Source organism: Wyeomyia smithii, chromosome 3 (assembly GCF_029784165.1).
Source record: "Wyeomyia smithii strain HCP4-BCI-WySm-NY-G18 chromosome 3, ASM2978416v1, whole genome shotgun sequence".
Classification (NCBI taxonomy): Eukaryota; Metazoa; Arthropoda; class Insecta; order Diptera; family Culicidae; genus Wyeomyia; species Wyeomyia smithii.
In genome coordinates this window covers 204,540,282-204,557,092 of record NC_073696.1, presented here as the reverse complement: position 1 = coordinate 204,557,092, position 16,811 = coordinate 204,540,282, and the positions used below count along the sequence as shown (strand labels likewise).

Sequence of the window (16,811 nt, the reverse complement as noted above, 5' to 3'; positions counted from 1 at the left end):
AATAAAGAGGGGTTTTTGGTAGGTTTTGTAGCTCTCAAGCATATGCGCATTAAATTTTGTCGTGCATTTTGGGAACATGGGCGCTTAAAATTTATGCGCCATCAAAATAGTACGGGCTTACAAAAATGATCCCATTGTTAGCAACAATGAACTGGATTGTTTCAGCTCAGTTTTTCAGAAAAAAAATGTAGCCGTGTTTTTCAATACAGAGATAGATCAAAATCAACTTGGATGTTCAATTTATTTGTTTGTCAGATGATGATTCGATTTTCGTTTCAAGATCATAAAAAGTTTCGAAAATATCAATATGGCGCGGTTGGTAATTAGTTGGTTTCAATCGTAGCCGCAATAAGCCTAGTTCAATGATATATATGTTGTAAGGTGCGGCAAAGGTTGGATGCCTGTATTATTAGAGAAAGATATGGTAAATCCCTGGGGCCTAGACAACTTTATTTTTATGAAAAATCTGACATCACACCGACGATAATGAGGAATCAACGAGCTTGATATAAATAGAGAAGAGCACGAAAAATGAAAGTATGCAGCTCTTGGTGAGCGTGATCAACTTTGCTATTGATCAGTTAAAAGCTAGATTTTTACTGATCAATAGCAAAGCTGGTCACGCTCATGCAGATCAACGGAGGAAGTAATTTTGGGAATGTTAGTTTGATGCTTGTTGCTGCTAGAGACCGAGGAATCCTCTGAATCATTCACAATCATCAAAGGCAGGAGTTAGTGTGAGTGGAAAGGAATTTATCTGGATCTGCCGAGGTGGTGGTGAGATCTTTATTATACGCGCGCGCTCCGAAGCATATTTCGAAAAAAGGTACTCAAAAATAAAAATGCACCAGACAAAATCTGTACTCAAAAATAATAACGCACCAGACAAAAGTGTTCGCCAAAAAATTTTTTTAAGTCGGATTTTCTTGAAACTCGATGATACCTCAATAAACACAGAACCGATTGTTACGAAATTTTGCACATGTAAAAAATACACTCCAAACTAGTTATACCCAGCTTTTCATCAATATTTACCCACGGACAAATGAGTTACACACGGATAAAAATGGTGCATTTTTTCAAGTACAGTATAGGATCATTAAATACATATCGGTTCCATTTGGCTTTGTTCCATTCAAAACGTTTTTTTTTCTGTATAAGGCAGCTGAGTTAGAAAAAGACTAAAGAGCAGAGTTTTGTCAACCTACGAATCAAGATAATGAATTAGGTACAAAAAATAAAAAGTGTTGATAAAACCTCTCGTTAACTGGATATTATTACTTATTATGGACTCTCAGTTTTTCGTCAAAGCTTGGCTCACCAAAATTGCTCTAATTCTTCGGTTGGAGATGATCTATAGAGAATATGTGTTGCGAAAAATATAATGTGAGGTTCAAACATATTTTTTTTTAAAAATTCAATATGGCAGCCAAATTCAATATGGCGACCATTAACTTTGATGGTTTAAAAACAAGGCCCAATTTTTTACGTTGACCAACGTCTATATCGAAGTTAGGTACCTGAATTTGAAAATCTAGTAATTCAACCAGGGAAAACCAGGGAAAAGTGGTCAGGTTTTTTCAGTCATTTATAATCAGGTTTTCGAGGTTTTGGCATCAATCGATCAGAAATTCTTCTACGGTTTAATTTATGTAACAAAAACAAACTATTGTTTGAGCTACACTATTTAAAAATTGGTAATTAATATCGATTGTCTAAATCATACCGCGCAGTCAATCACTACCACTCTTCCCAAGCACAGTCGACACTAACGGATGCAATCGACCTGACTTTGTTGTTATTGTTGTTGTCACTTTCTGTTTCCGATGCTTATTTACGTTCCTTGTCATTTCATTAGCTACTTAGCCCCTCCTTCTTTCTAAGTAACTGACGAAGCCTTGGTATAAAGGTACCGTTCGAACATTTCACACCATCCATCAGTTCAGTTTACTAGCAGCAGGCAGCAGCAGCGGACATCAAAACCGATGGCAGTGGGCGAAGTGGATCAACAGCGGGCAACAGCGGCGGTGGTAGTGGTTGGCTGCAGTTCTTACCTCTTTCAGTTCGGCTCCCCTTCGATCTGAGTTGGACCCCACCAGCGGTAATCCGATTCAGATATCGTTGGGTGAATACAACCCGAAACTGAAAGAGACTTGCACCGCCAGGTGGTTTGAGATGCCACCATCATCCAGCGTATGCATATATAGGGTGTGAATATCTGTAGCGTGTGAATATCTGCAGCGTGTGTCCCTAATATATAAGGTGTGTGGCTAGCGTGTGTGGCTTGCTATATAGCGTGTGTGTATGTTTATGGCGTGTATGTATGTTTATGGCGTGTATGCATGTCTGTAGCGCGTGTATGCATGTTTATAGCGCGTGTGGCACCGCCACCAGCACCGGCACCGCCACCGCCACCGGCATCGCCAGGTGGTTTGAGAAACCACCATCATCCAGCGTATGTCTTTGGGTTATATAAGAGACTATTTATCCTCAAGCAAAACAGTTTACTAGCAACAGTCAGCAGCAGCGGACATCAATACCGATGGCAGTAGGCGAAGTGGATCAGCAGCGGGCAACAGAGGCGGTGGTAGTGGTTAGCTGCAGTTCTTACCTCTTTAAGTTCGGCTTCCCTTCGATCTGAGTTGGACCCCACCAGCGGTAATCTGATTCAGATATCGTTGGGTGAATACAACCCGAAACTGAAAGAGACTCGCACCGCCAGGTGGTTTGAGATGCCACCATCATCCAGCGTATGTATTAGGGTGGGGAATCGTTATATGGAAAAAACGAAACTTGATAGCAGAAGGCCAGAACCAAGTTTTTTTGTTCTTTTTGGGGCCCCTAACAATCATAAATTTATCGGAAGTCGATTGGTTTTGTCTCCGCCTTGCTCATTGCATTTCAAATTTATATGAAGTTTTGTATGGAAAAACCAACTTTTTTGCATTTTCCATTCTAAAGAGCTCAAAATGGCTCAAACCAAAGGTTTCATGACTTCAAATGGTTGGTTTTTTGATGCCTAACAACTTGGCCTAAGACACTAAAGAGCTAGGGTGTCCCAAAAAAATACTAGAGCTGTTCAAAGTTGAGTATGTCGAAATTTATGTTGCAAATCATTTTTTCTGCCATCACTGCCAGTGTACCGGCGTTAGTCAGGTTTCCATCAGAAGTAACCTCTGAAACACGTTGTAGATTCTACCTACGCCTAGAATATTGACCTGAATTTGTTTGTTTGATCCAGCTGAGTGTATATCCTCGTTACGACAGGTTATTTCTGATGGGAATCCTACTGGCGCCGGTTAGTAATGTTGGCAGAAAACAAGATTTTCTGCATTTAAATCGACATACTCAACTTTGAACAGCTATAGCTCTTCTTATGGACAACCTAGCTCTTTAGTGTCTTCGGCGAAATTGTTAGGCATCTAAAATACTATACTTTAACATAATGTAGTGCATTATAAGAGTATGATTGAACTCTCTAGATGCTAAATGCAAAAAAGTAAGTTTTTCTATATATATTTTCATACAAATTTGAAATGCAATGCGCCAAGCGGAGACAAAACCAATCGACTTCCGGTAAGTTTAGGGTTGTTTGGGGCCCCAAAAGGAATCAAAAAAACTTGGTTCTGGAAAATCGATCATTTTTCCCCACCCTAGTATGTATATATAGGGTGTGTGCACATAACGTGTGTGATTATCTGTAGCGTGTGTCACTAATATATAAGGTGTGTGGCTAGCGTATGTGGCTTGCTATATAGCGTGTTTGTATGTTTATGGCGGGTGTGCATGTCTGTAGCGCGTGTATGCATGTTTATAGCGCGTGTGGCACCGCCACCGCCACCGGCACCACCATGGTTTGAGGAGCCACCATCATCCAGCGTATGTCTTTGGGCTATATAAGAGACTGTTTTTCCTCAAGCAAAGCAGAGGGACGAATGCCCGGTTGGGGTTAAAGTCCCTTCAAAAGAAATCAATCAATCAAAACCCATCAGTTTCATTACTAAACCGAACTGCTTACATACGGACGCTAGGTGTTAGCAGCTGAAAGGAGGAAAGACAAAATAGTACCGGTCATCTCGTACCGGTTTCACCCGTAATGCTGGTGGCTGTTAGTAGTGCATGGCTACTGCAAAATACTAAAATGTCTGGAATTCTGGACGGACTAACCAGTAAACAAGAATAATCGGCAACTGGAACCTTTTGGTGCCTCGAAGTTTAGTAATAGAAGCGTTGCAATTCCCTCTACTATTTGTTTTAATGGAATATAAGAATACGGTAGTCAACGTCATGCTCCTAATTTCTCTTTCCAATGATATGTTGGTTTAAAAAAACCATCATGTTAAATCTTTGAAAACAAACCAACCTTGCTGAAAACCCACGTGAATTCAGTAATACAGGTGAGAAATTGGGCATGTTGTAAGAATGGCGGACGACAGCCCGATAAAAATAGTTCTTGAAACTAATCTGTCAGGAACACGACGGAGAGGTGTACAGCGGGCGAGGTAGATCGATCAAGTGGAGACTGCAGTGCTGACGAACTGCAGCCATGAACCGAGTGGAATGGAGACGACTCTTACGTACAGCAAAGGCCACACCACGGCTTGGGACTGTTTGATAAGGTAAGTATGCTTTCATTTTGTAAAAAAATGACGGCCATCTTGGATTTTATCAAAAAACGTGGTTCAACTGACAAGTTCAACTGACTAAAAAACAATCTTTTTGAAAAATCCCCATGAATTCCAAAACGCAGGTAAGAAAGTAGAAGGTAAGAAGAATATCTAGATAACGACCGATGTTGGCGAAAACAATTCCAATTAAAAGTGATATTTTTAAACATAATTTTCAAGTTGAAAAATCAAAGTTATATTATTTGGAAGATACAAAATTATCATTAAAAACAGTTTAAATATAATAAAATCAGATTTTCATAGTAAAAACATTGGAGACGAAACTAAACTTCGTATTGCCTTGCTATATTAGTCCTTTACATGAATGTGTTTGCAATGCTTTATAAAAAAATCAATTTGAAAAGCAGTAGAAAAAAATCTAAATTTTTAGTATAGACTGTTCCGATAATCATAAATACTCTTACGATCAACCGTCATTTCAAATAACGTGCAGTATTCAACCAAACGTTGGCTGCGTCCTGTTGTTTACATCCAAAAGAAACATATGCCGTCATTTTTTCTAATATTTAGTGCGAAATTTTGAAAATGCGTGGCCTTTCTCCCGAGCAAAGAAAGCGAATTGTGCACAAATGGGGCGCCGTGAGTGGTCTTTCTATGAGAAAATTAGCCAGAGAAGAAGGAATAAGTGTCGGAGCAGTTCAAACCGCATTGCGGAAGTATTGTGAAGAGTGCACATTTACTGATGCCCCAAGACGTGGTAGAAAACCTGGGTCTGTTGATCCCACAATGGACAAAAAGGTTAAGCAATACTACAAGCGGCATCCTTCAGTATCAGTACGAGATGTGGCGAGAAAGCTTGGAACCTCGGCGAGTAACGTTATGCGTGCCAAGGGAAGAATGGGTCTGCAGACCCGTCGGAAGCAGAAGCAGCCAAAACGAAATGTGCCTTTTTTTCCTCTGTGTGAACTCATCACTGCGACCAGAGACATTTTGATCTATTGTGATATTGCCCAGGTGTTTTCTGTTATCCGCATTTAATATTATTGGCAGTATCGCTATTGAAGTGAATGATACGCTTTTTTTATTCATATCCGTGCTTGTGTGTGAGAGTTTACCCTTTCATTTCAAGCTTAATGCTCTACTATACCGAGTCTCTTTTCTATCCTACCAATGTCGCCCAATTACAATTCCCTGAACTGAGGCTACACCTAACGTTCCTCTCTGGCTCTGGCCAGGTTTATTCTGAGAGGGACTTATTATGTCAAGAGGAAGAAGTCTTATCGAAACCCCGTTCCTCGTGCCAAAATCGCCAATTACAATTCCCTGTAGAGGGTAAATATTTCTGAAATCAGTTTTATAATAAGAAGGACTTATTATGTCAAGAGGAAGGAGTCTTATCGAACCTCGTTCCTCCTACCAACACCGCGTCACAATCACCCTGAAGAGGCACTCAATGCTTCACCTCTGGTAAGGTTTATTATAAGTAGGACTCATATTTTTGTCAAGAGGAAGGAGTCTTATCGAAACTCGTTCCTCCAGCCAAGACCGCGTCATAATCACAATTCCCTGAAGAGGACTATTATACGTTACTCAGAACAGTTTTATTATAAGAGGGACTTTTTTGTTAGGATGAAAGTCAGCAAGGGTACTATAGAATTCAGCTTGAAGGAAGGGTATGTAGTGGAGAGCCTGAGAATGATTCCATGTTAAAGTCCTTTGACAACCAAATGGCCTGATTCTATTAAGATTCGAACCCACGACCACTCGCTTATCAAAGCGGACTCTGTAACCTTGCGGCTACGAAGATCTTCAATGCGTGTGCCATAAAAATCGGGCACATAGACGCGAGTTGAAGGAAAAAAATGGACATTTTTTTTTTAGTTTCATATTTACTACGTAGATTAGATTAAACCACTTCTTCCCCTCGATACTTTTCATCTCAAAACTGCAAACCCCCCTCGAATGCTACGTCATTAATGAATCTTCCCTTACATACTTGCGTTGTTGCATTCGACAGTGATCATAAGTTCGAAACAAACTCCTTCTTTTAAATAATTCTTTGAATAAAAGGCGCTTTCAGAAACCCTTAGAAATTTAGCTCGACCTCCAGCCAAGCTTGGTGGACCCCTGAGCTGCGTCATCTACGAAACAAGCTTAGGAAAGCACACCACGGTTTATTCCCAACGACATCTCAGAGCGACAGGCTAATACATCTCGATGTTGAATAATTGTATAAAATGAGCGGGGGCCTAGTGTGGTTGGTAACGTCTCCGCCAACCACGCTCGACGCCTGGGTTCGAATCCCACCGCCGACATAGGTGTCGATGGTTGTGAGGTGGCGTGATCCACTCACAACCAACCCAACAGGTCTAGATTCAATCCTAGCCGACACCGGGAGATTTTCTGAGGCGAAAAATCTCTGGGATCATGCCTTCCATCGCATGAGGAAGTAAAGCCGTTGGCGCCGGTCCGTTAATAAACGGGTCGTGAGTTAGGGTCCTGGGTGTGGAGTCGCCTCCCTGGGCGTCGGTGATTGGCCACAACAGTGGCGGAACTAGACCGACGGAAAATAAGCGAGAGTAAAAAAAAAAAAAAAATTGTATAAAATGGTTTTAAACTATCTCCAATTGCATCATTCCATTTTATGTTCAACCGATCGCTACCTGAAAGAATGTCACTCCTTTTTCACAAGTCCGACAACGGAAATCCGCCTCATTTTGCATCACGTCTGGCGAGTCCCAAGGTAGTGTTCTTGAACCGCTATTATTTAACATCTACATAAATGATTTGCACCTGTTCATATCTTCTTTTAAACTCTCTTTCGCCGATGACTGCCGATGGTGTCTTCGAGTGACCGCACTGTCCTTCAGAAAGTTATCATTATTCAACTGATCTGGTGTGACGACAATGGCATGCATGTCAACAGTGAAAAAAAATCTATCTTCTGCTAGCTCTGCCAATCTAGTTCTTCCACAGTACGCTATGAAAACTTAAGCGCTTCAACATGTCACGTCTATCTGTGATCTCAGAATGGCTCAACTCAACTTTATTACTCATATCGGGATTACGACTGCAAAGCGTACAGTTGTACAGTTTGCGTTACGATCACTCCCTTGTAACAACCAAGTCGAACTTTCCTCTTAGCCTGATAGACTTCAACTCATATGACTTGATAAAGCGCAGCTTTTTTTGTCGATGTGCTTCAAGGAAAATTGACTGCCTTGCGTTACTCGAATAATTACCGGTAAATCTCACTCTTTGTTGTTGCCAAAACTATAACCCACTGGATATCTGCTACCACAGAGCCAACCATGGATACAACAATCGCCCACTGTGGTCTGGTATTGGGGCTTACTTACTTACTTAAATGGCCGTACATGCTAAGACATGGCCTGCACAATATAATTTCGCCAACTTGATCGGACCATGGCTGCCCGCCTCCAATTCCGTGAGCCTTTCGTACATGCCAGATCATGCTCCACCTTGTGAAAAAACACCTTGCTCTTTATGCTCCTCTTCGTCTCGTACCAACCGGATTCGATGTGAGAACTAATTTTGCGGGATAATTTTCTGTTGTTCTCGCCACGTGCCCTGCCCAACGTATCCGTCCAGATTTGGTCAGTTTCTGGTTGCTTGGTTCACCGTAGAGTTGCGCTAGCTCATGGTTCATTCTCCGTCTCCACACTCCGTGATGGTTCTTTGCACCAGTCGTTCGAAAACTCCGAGCGCTCGCAGGTCCTCTTCAAGCATTGTCCACGTCTCATGCCCGTAGAGAACAACCGGTCTAATACAAGGTGCATATTGCGCGGGATCTTAGACGATTCGACCGTAATTTTGTGTGGAGCCAATAGTAGACACGATTCCCACTGATGATTCGCCTCCTAATCTCACGGCTGGTAGCGTTGTTCTCAGTTACCATTGAGCCAAGGTACACGAACTCGTCGACTACCTCAAACTCATCAGCGTCGGTTATCACAACACTACCTAGGCATGCCCTGTCACGCTCAGCACCACCCGCTAACATGCACTTCGTTTTAGACGTATTCATCTTCAGTCCAATCTTATCTGCTTCACATTTTAGTCTGGTGTACTGATCTACCACCGCCTCAAATGTTCTGCCGACAGTGTCCACGTCATCCGCAAAGCACAGTAATTGACTGGATTTAACTAAATTCGTGCCCCGCGTGTCTATTCCCGCTCAACTCACAACACCTTCTAGCGCAATATTGAACAGCAGGCAGGAAAGACTATCACCTTGTCGGAAAATCCCCTGCGGGATCCAAATGGGTCGGATAGACCACCCGAAATCCTCACACAACACTGCACATCCTCAATCGTAGCTTTCATCAGTTTTCGTCTAGTATTCTCCATAGCTCTTCACGATAAATCCTGTCATAAACCTCTTTGAAGTCGATAAAGAGATGATGCGTAGGGATTCTGTATTCGCAACATTTTTGGAGGATTTGCCGCAGAGTAAAGATCTGGTCCGTTGTGGACCGACGCTCCATAAAGCCAGCCAGATAGCTTCCCACGAATCTGTTGGTTAGTGGTAACAGCCGCTGGAAAATTATTCAGGATATCACTTTGCAGGCGGCATTCAGGATAGTGATCGCTCGGTAGTTTTCACAATCTAGCTGGTCGCCTTTCTTGTAGATGGAGCAAATAACCCCATCCTTCCACTTCTCCGGTAGGCATTCCGTTTCCCAAATCTTAACAATCAACTGAGGCAGACAACTGGCCAACTTGCACGGGCCCATTTTGAGAAGCTCCGCTTCAATACCGATTGTTGTTCTTAGGCCGCCGGATAGCATCATTAACTTTGCCTATCGATGAGGGTGGCACATCTTCGTTGCTTGCTTCACCGACAGAGTTTTCTACGTCGCTGTTCTGATCTCCTACCTTTACGTCATTCAGATGTTCATCGAAGTGCTGTCTCCACCTTTCGATCACCTCACGATCATCCGTCAAGATATTCCCCTCCTTATCCCTGCACATTTCGGCTCGCGGAACAAAGCCTTTGCGGGATGCGTCGAATCTCTGATAGAACTTTCGTGTTTCATAAAAGCGGTACAGCTGTTGAAGTTCTTTGCACTCCTCCTCCTCCTCCTTGCAGCACCTTTTTCCTGAAAGAGTTGGGTTTGCTGTCTCCGTTTCTGTTTGTACCGCTCCACGTTCTGACTGGTGGCTCTCCGCAGCATTACTACCCCCGCTTCGTTCTTTTCATCCAATATCTGCCGACATTCCTCGTCAAACCATTCGTTACGTTGATTCGTTACTTCGCGACCTAGGATGTTCTCCGCTACACTGCTGATGGCTGACTTGACGGTATTCCAGCAGGCCTCTAGAGGGGCTTCTTCCAGCTCGTCATCTTCTGGCAGTGCAGCTTCGAGAGAAAGCGCGTAGTTTTTGGCGACTTCGGGTTGCTTCAGCCGCGCGAGATAATACCTTGGCGGGCAACGGTACCGTACGTTGTTCACAACGGATAGTTTTTGGCGTATCTTTACCATCACTAGGTAGTTTTGACGTCGATTATGTCTGAAAAGTGCCGACCATCTATCGAAACGTGATTGATTTGAGTTTCTGTTTGGTTAGGTGATCTCCATGTGAACCGATGTTGGAGGCTATGCTGGAAAAAGGACTACGTAAGGACATGTTCTTGGAGGCGGTGAAGTAATTTAGTCTTAGGCCATTTTCATTCATCAGCCGGTGTGCGCTGAATCGCCCAATTACCGGTCCAAATTCCTCCTCCTGACCGCCCTGAGTGTTGTTCATGTTTTGGGCAGCGATCGTATTCACGTTCCTACTGCGCTTAGAATTCGTCTTTGTCGTCATCAGTACTTCCGAGGTGAAGACTGTGCACGTTTATAATACTAATGTTAAAGAATCGGCCTTTGATTCTTAACCTGTACATTCTGGGGTTAACCGGCCACCACCCAATTACCCGCTTCTGCATCTCACCCATCACTATAAGAGCTGTACCCACCTCATGTGTGTCATCACAACTCTGGTAGATGGTGTGTCCATCCCAATACGTACCCACCGTCGTCCTTTTCCAGCATACCTCCTGCAGCGCTACGATGTTGAACTTGCGGTTTTTCTATTCTTCGGAAAGTATACGGGTACTTCCTAGGAAATTGAGAGAACGGCAGTTCCATGTTCAGAGTATCCAATCGTTAGTTTGTTTTTGTCGCCTGGGTCTTTACCGATTATTCTGGTTCAACTTTTCTTTTTCGTCACTTAGAGCGCTTGTGGTGGCGTTACCTGTCCAAGAAACTTCCTTCCGAGGAAGGAAGCCCTGTCAGTATACGACCGGCAGTCCCACCGGGGCTTGATACCCGATCTTCTTACTAGTTACTCGTATCCCGGTTGTCACCAACGAGTTCGGTAGCTGAAAGGTTTCTGGTTCGCATGTGGGAATTATATCGCGCTTTTGGTCCAATCATTCACTAACCCTTGTATTGGGTGGTTTTTGGCAATTTCTGGCTATTTCCCAGAAACCAGAAGTTTACGTCTTAGATTTCAAAATGGCGTCTGAGTTCAATTAAATCTTCTGAGTATCATTTTGGTTCTGGAAAGTACCCCCACAGGATGTTTTTTCAGCCATATTTTTCTGGTTTTCCGGTAACCGGAAGTCCCCATCTCGGATTTAAAAATGGCGTCTTGAGTTGATTTTCGGTCTTTGGGCATCATACTGATTTCGGAAATATTCATATTGGGTGGTTTTAGAAAATCGTTAAGAATCTGTCCACGTGGTATGTGGATGGCCCCTTACCTAAAAAGTAAAATCAACAATTAGTGCGAAAGTATACTAGTAATAATCTTTGTAACTTATTAATCGAAAAAATATTGTTTTTATTAAAATTTCAACCTTAGTTCTCTTAGAAAAAGTTTCAGGAACTATGAATCACGCGTTTGATTCTGACACAAATAAATCATCCGGTAAAAACCACAGCGCACAACCAAAACAATGCGATAGAATCTCGGAAGTAAGTACCTAGGCCCAATCGTAAAATTATGATTCATTTTTTGTGGGAGGAATCAGATAACTGAACATAGATAGTCTATGGTTCTGGTCTAATCGTTACGCGTGAATGAGGAATTCACTTTCCGTGTACAAACATAGTTGAATTCTGATAGAATTTCGGACTGGTCATGTATTACAATAAATATTCCACTTTCTGTTAATGGTACATGTTATATACAAACAACTCTTAAACAGAAATGACACAAACAAGTAACGATTGGTGCTTAAATTTTGAATTTTGTCTTCACCGGCGGCAATTTCACTGGGCTAAAATGGTCTCGCGACTCAATGTGAAGAAGCTAATTCTTCCGCTTGATGTCGCATTATATGATAATTTAATATATGAGAAACAGTCGCAAATACAACGAAGCATCCGTCCAGCAGCGCGCGGAAAAGACCGGTGTCGTGGTTCAAATACGGTTGGTTAGCCATGTGGGGCGGATCGAGAGTGCTTTATCGAGTGGAGAATTTGGTCAGCTCACAATTCTTGTTAGTACAAATAACATTTTTCTCGTTTCTGCAACATTTTTTTAATTAAAGCATAGTTTTTCAGTTTGCAGCACTTCTTTTATTGTGGTTGTCTGATGCGTAGCATCCATTCATCGGCTGGTTTTTTTTTTCGAGATATTTGCAACATTCTGACCCGGAGGCGCTGAATAAATTTATAAGCATAGTCAATAAGTCATAGTGTGCTACTTGCGGGTGGCCCAGTCTTAGCTTTGCCGACAGTTATAGCGACGTCACTACAATTTATCTTGACGCGCAGTCGATAGCTATTATTATCACAGACGTGTCGTCACGGAGATTCCGAGAAAAGTGGACTCCCCGCAACACAAGCGTATGATGGCTACGTGTCGACATGAGATTCATCACTACACTGGTGATTGTACGATTGACAGTTTGTGGATAAGTGGGTGCCTATTTAAGTAAGAAGATGATTGATCACAGAGATTGGAAAGACCAGATTCCTGACAAGCTGGAAGTACGATTAAAATGAAGGTGAAGTGAATTTCAAGGTGGAATTTCGCAAGATTATAGTAATGTTGCAATGTAATGCTCACGTATGCGTGCTTTTAGATCAGTCACTTTTCCTCGTCCCCTGGACTCCGTTGTTGTGTGACGATGTCCATTTTTGTAGTTTTTTCATCAGTTTGAGATTGAAGTTTACATGTTTCGTTCAAGTTGCTCTATTATTTTGCAAGAATCATAGCGGGAATCACTATAGAGGGTAGAAATTGTGATCCAGGTAATATGGTAATTTTAACCGACATTTTAACTAACAATCTAGTTTATTTATAATTTATCCATAAATTTTTTATTAAATGATACCTTAATGAATTACAAACACAAAGAGCAGGTTGAGATGCGATCGTGTTCCAATTTCAATTGAAAAGAAAATTATTTGACCTAATCTTAGCAGGTGATTTTTCCAATCTATTTTAATTATGTTGAATTAACTTGAGATTTCTAATGTTTTTCGAGGGCCAAAAATATGGACTCTGGCTGTTAGTGTTGATATAATACAACCCAGTGGCCTGGCTGGAAGGCTCCCCACCAATTTTGGTTCCAATGGCGTTTTTCTTCTCTACTGCTGGTGTTTCCTGCAAAACATAGATCCGCTGAGCGATCAGATGTTCCTCGGGTTCCATTAGGGTTTCTAGAAAAAGTTGCCAGGCACGCGAGTGTGCGCAAATTCCTGAACGATAGTAATTATAACCATCTTCAGTTCGAACGTGTCAAATCGAAAATCAGTACTGAACATACCTGCGAAATTGAGCCCACATCCAGGTTGGGTAGAGCCCCCGTTGGGATAAAAATCTGCCATTCCTAATGGGTCCATGAAGCCCAAGAACCCTCCGTTAGTATGGATTACTTGCACGAGTGCTGCATCATCTATGTCTACCCGATTCTCAACGTCATTAAGGGAGAACAGCGGCAGAGCAGGATCCAGCGCTATAATTGTGGATAGATTACCCCGCCTTATGGATTTGCCAGCTATTCCTGCTGCATGAGCTCCCAAGCTGTGACCAATCAGGTAGACATCATCCAGTGATAATCCTTTGAGGGTCCGCAGCGATTCCAGCATCTTTGCTAATAGCTTACCAACGGTTCTCACGCAGGAAGCTACTGTGACGTAATTCAAGCGTTTCGCACATTTAGACCAGTCCACTATAACAACATTGTAATCCCAACCAATTAGGTAGGCATCACGAATGTTCACATTCATCGGAGAGTGTCGGTCGTTGAGCCAACCGTGCACTAGAACCCGTGTCGGGTGAGATCCATCAAACACTTCGTCATGTAAATACTCCAGATTGTCCAGGCGAAAGATTCGCCCCGTTGGTTCGTTTCGAGAGCAGAACACAAATTCTACATCCGACTCGAAAAAGTCCATTTTTAATCGCGGTTGGTTATGGATCGCGAGCCGATGAATCCAAATCATCTCCCCGGATGCGGTGGGAATTTGCACCCAGTTCTCATCTCGTTCTTGTGACTCCACCGGGAGACCGACTGCCAATGTCACCAAGGTCGAAAACAATAGCCCCGATTTTTGGAGAATCATCGCAATTCAACCTGGCACAACGCACCACATACGAGCTAAACAAATAACTGATTTCATCTGGTTCTGGTGTCGGATATCGGGTGTCTGGTAGTATCTAGTGTACTGATTGAAGTTCCAGCCTTGCTGGTCGCAATACAAGTGCAACGATAAGATAAGACGATACGGCAATTGAACGGTGCTCGAAATTGTCAGCCGCTGTTGGCGCGAAGATAAAATAAGGAATGCCTTCAATCGCATCGGTATGTTACAACGTAAACTATGCGGTCGACGCTCTAACTAGTAGGTCGGTTCAGTTTTTGAAAGGTGCGATATATGTGTACTAGTTTGCAGTAGTTGATAAGGCTTTCAGGATGGTGATTTGCATATTCTCCACCATGTGGATGTTTATCTGAGTGGAGATTCGCAAAAAGTAATTCGTAAACTGCACATAAGCAGCGAGTTTGTTTCAGTTTTAAAATAACTATTTTTCGATACAAGATCATTTCATCGAAACCGGATGATTTTGTTTCTCAAAAAAAAAATAAAATTAAATGAAAGTTATAGCATTCTAGGGCTCCCGAGAATTGAGGGGGATTCTGAATGTGATACCCTTTGATGAAATTAAACTGGAATCTCAGTGAATCCACTCACGATTGTACAAAGATTTTATTTATTTTCGTCTGAGTGCCATCAGTTAAAATATGACGGCATTGAATTGTAAAAAAAATACTTCGGCAAGGGGATTTATTTCAAAATATATAGCTTTTTTGACGTGGGACTACGTCTTTGTTTTCTATTCTGTAAAATTGGATATGAAACAGACAAATGTTGCGTCAGATTTCAAACGCTAATAACAGCATAACCACATGATGGATAACAATAACCAATGTGTTGTTCGATAGATGAAATGTTGAACAATTTTGTAATACTCTAGATATCATTATAAAAAAAAATTGGATAAAAAAAATCGATAAAAAGTGTCAAGGACAAATTTACGAGAACAATAAACCAATCACATGCGAGCATTCCTAGCACACACGAAACGAACAGACACCAACCATTACCTGTGATATTCTCTGCATCAATATAAAAAAAAATTGACAGAGTCTCCCCGTCCCAATAAGTCAATTTATGTTTGCTTTCATGAACCTAGTTTAATTTGATGTCTCGAAGGTAAAAGTTTTTCGAGAAGTTTGAAACAACCCCTTTTCTTGAACGATTTCCAAACCTGCTCATAAAGCGTAATAGAAACTGATGTCTGGAAATAAAACATGCTGGTAAAAGCAACAGTAGCGTAGAGTATGTAAGGAGCAGAGCGTTTCTCGTCGTCTATCATTGCAACGGGTACGACTTCTATCCGCGTGCAATCAAAACTGCAATGCTGCTACTGATGGTGATTGAAAGTTTATCTCATGAATATGATTACCATAACAACCATAAATTACCCAACAAGAATTGAAAATTTTTGCAACGTTCAGAAGTTATTTTTATTCATTTTTTATCTTCGATTATCACTGAACAATCGAGACCGACATAATATCGAACGAGTAAGTTTATAAAAATATTAGTTTATAGTAGGGTTTGCAATATTCCCGAGAATAGTTTTGATGAAAAATCTCATTTCCCGGGAATTCCCGGGAACCGGGAAAGGAAAAAATCCTTAGCAAAAATGAGATTTCAAATAAAGTTTACTAATAAAAAGTTTCAAACAACCGTTTACAATTTAATTATCAATTGAAGAACGAAATTTATTCAAGTTCACTCCAGAAATTCATTAACAATCGTCTATCAATCGCCTCAGTTCCGCTGACAATTTTTCGTTAGGCCCAAATTATGTAGTTCCCTTCTGTAAAACTTTGCTTAAGATCGCTGAATCACCGCTGGTGTCTGATTTCTAAAATACTTCTAAATCACCGATTCCAGCTCTTGCTACATTTCATTAGAAACTGAAGAGTCCAATAGTTTTAGTTTGTTGAAGATAAAGCTGAGTGTTTGGCAACCAGATTTTAGAGCATTTGAATGCCTTCGTAATTAATGTGAAATCGTGGCCAAAACCCAAGTTACACAGACTGAGTTTCATTATTTATTTATTTCTGGTCGCATTGATTTACGGGTTTCAATTTTTTTATCAATTTACAGGTTTCAATTTTGTTCTGTCAATAAACAAAGAAAAAATCAAGCAACTATCCGCTTAGTAGTGAACTCACTAGCAAAAAAAGACATGAGACGAAGAAAATATTTCTTAATCTATCGTTTACTGAATAAGACAGCATATATTTTTGACAAATAAATTAAGCAAATAATTTGATATTACACGCAAATATTGATCGTCGTTTCAAGCAAATATTTGCTTCGTATAATGCACACTATGGATCTGCTCTACACTTCTACGACGTAAGTTTCGTGTTCTGTCAGGGTTGATATTTGTTGAAACTCTTGAGGGAAAGTGAAAAAAAGCATCCAAAAACGTTATATTTTTACAATCCTTTCCGAGTTCTCCTTTCCCGCTTTTTGCATGGAAGTGAACTGTCAAAACACCTTATTATATTTCATGCGATGGAAGCAAGACAACAAAATCCATTCTGTGCCGAACACGCATCAGTACTGGACGTGTTTG

At 41.4% G+C, this 16,811-nt stretch overlaps 1 protein-coding gene across 2 annotated transcripts; it reads right to left on the bottom strand.

Annotated features, from left to right (window-relative positions):
• Positions 1-12,985: 12,985 nt before the first annotated feature.
• On the bottom strand, positions 12,986-14,289 carry LOC129730134 (phospholipase A1-like). Of its 2 annotated transcripts, none has more exons than XM_055689211.1 (2): positions 13,417-14,289; positions 12,986-13,348 (listed from the first exon to the last, which is right to left on the bottom strand). In XM_055689211.1, the coding sequence occupies exons 1-2, from the start codon at positions 14,213-14,215 to the stop codon at positions 13,092-13,094; spliced, it is 1,056 nt and encodes a 351-aa protein (XP_055545186.1). In that variant the 5' UTR covers positions 14,216-14,289; the 3' UTR covers positions 12,986-13,091. The 2 variants fall into 2 exon arrangements, with proteins under 2 accessions (XP_055545186.1, XP_055545187.1); XM_055689212.1 differs by having other exon boundaries at positions 13,023-13,253.
• Positions 14,290-16,811: the final 2,522 nt, after the last annotated feature.

What these genes read in the sequence shown, in the direction of transcription:
- LOC129730134 (XM_055689211.1), bottom strand. Translation starts at nt 14,215, where the DNA reads ATGATTCTCCAAAAATCGGGGCTATTGTTTTCGACCTTGGTGACATTG. An exon ending in ATGTGGGCTCAATTTCGCAG is followed by an intron (nt 13,349 to 13,416) that starts GTATGTTCAGTA and finishes ACTATCGTTCAG; the next exon opens with GAATTTGCGCACACTCGCGT.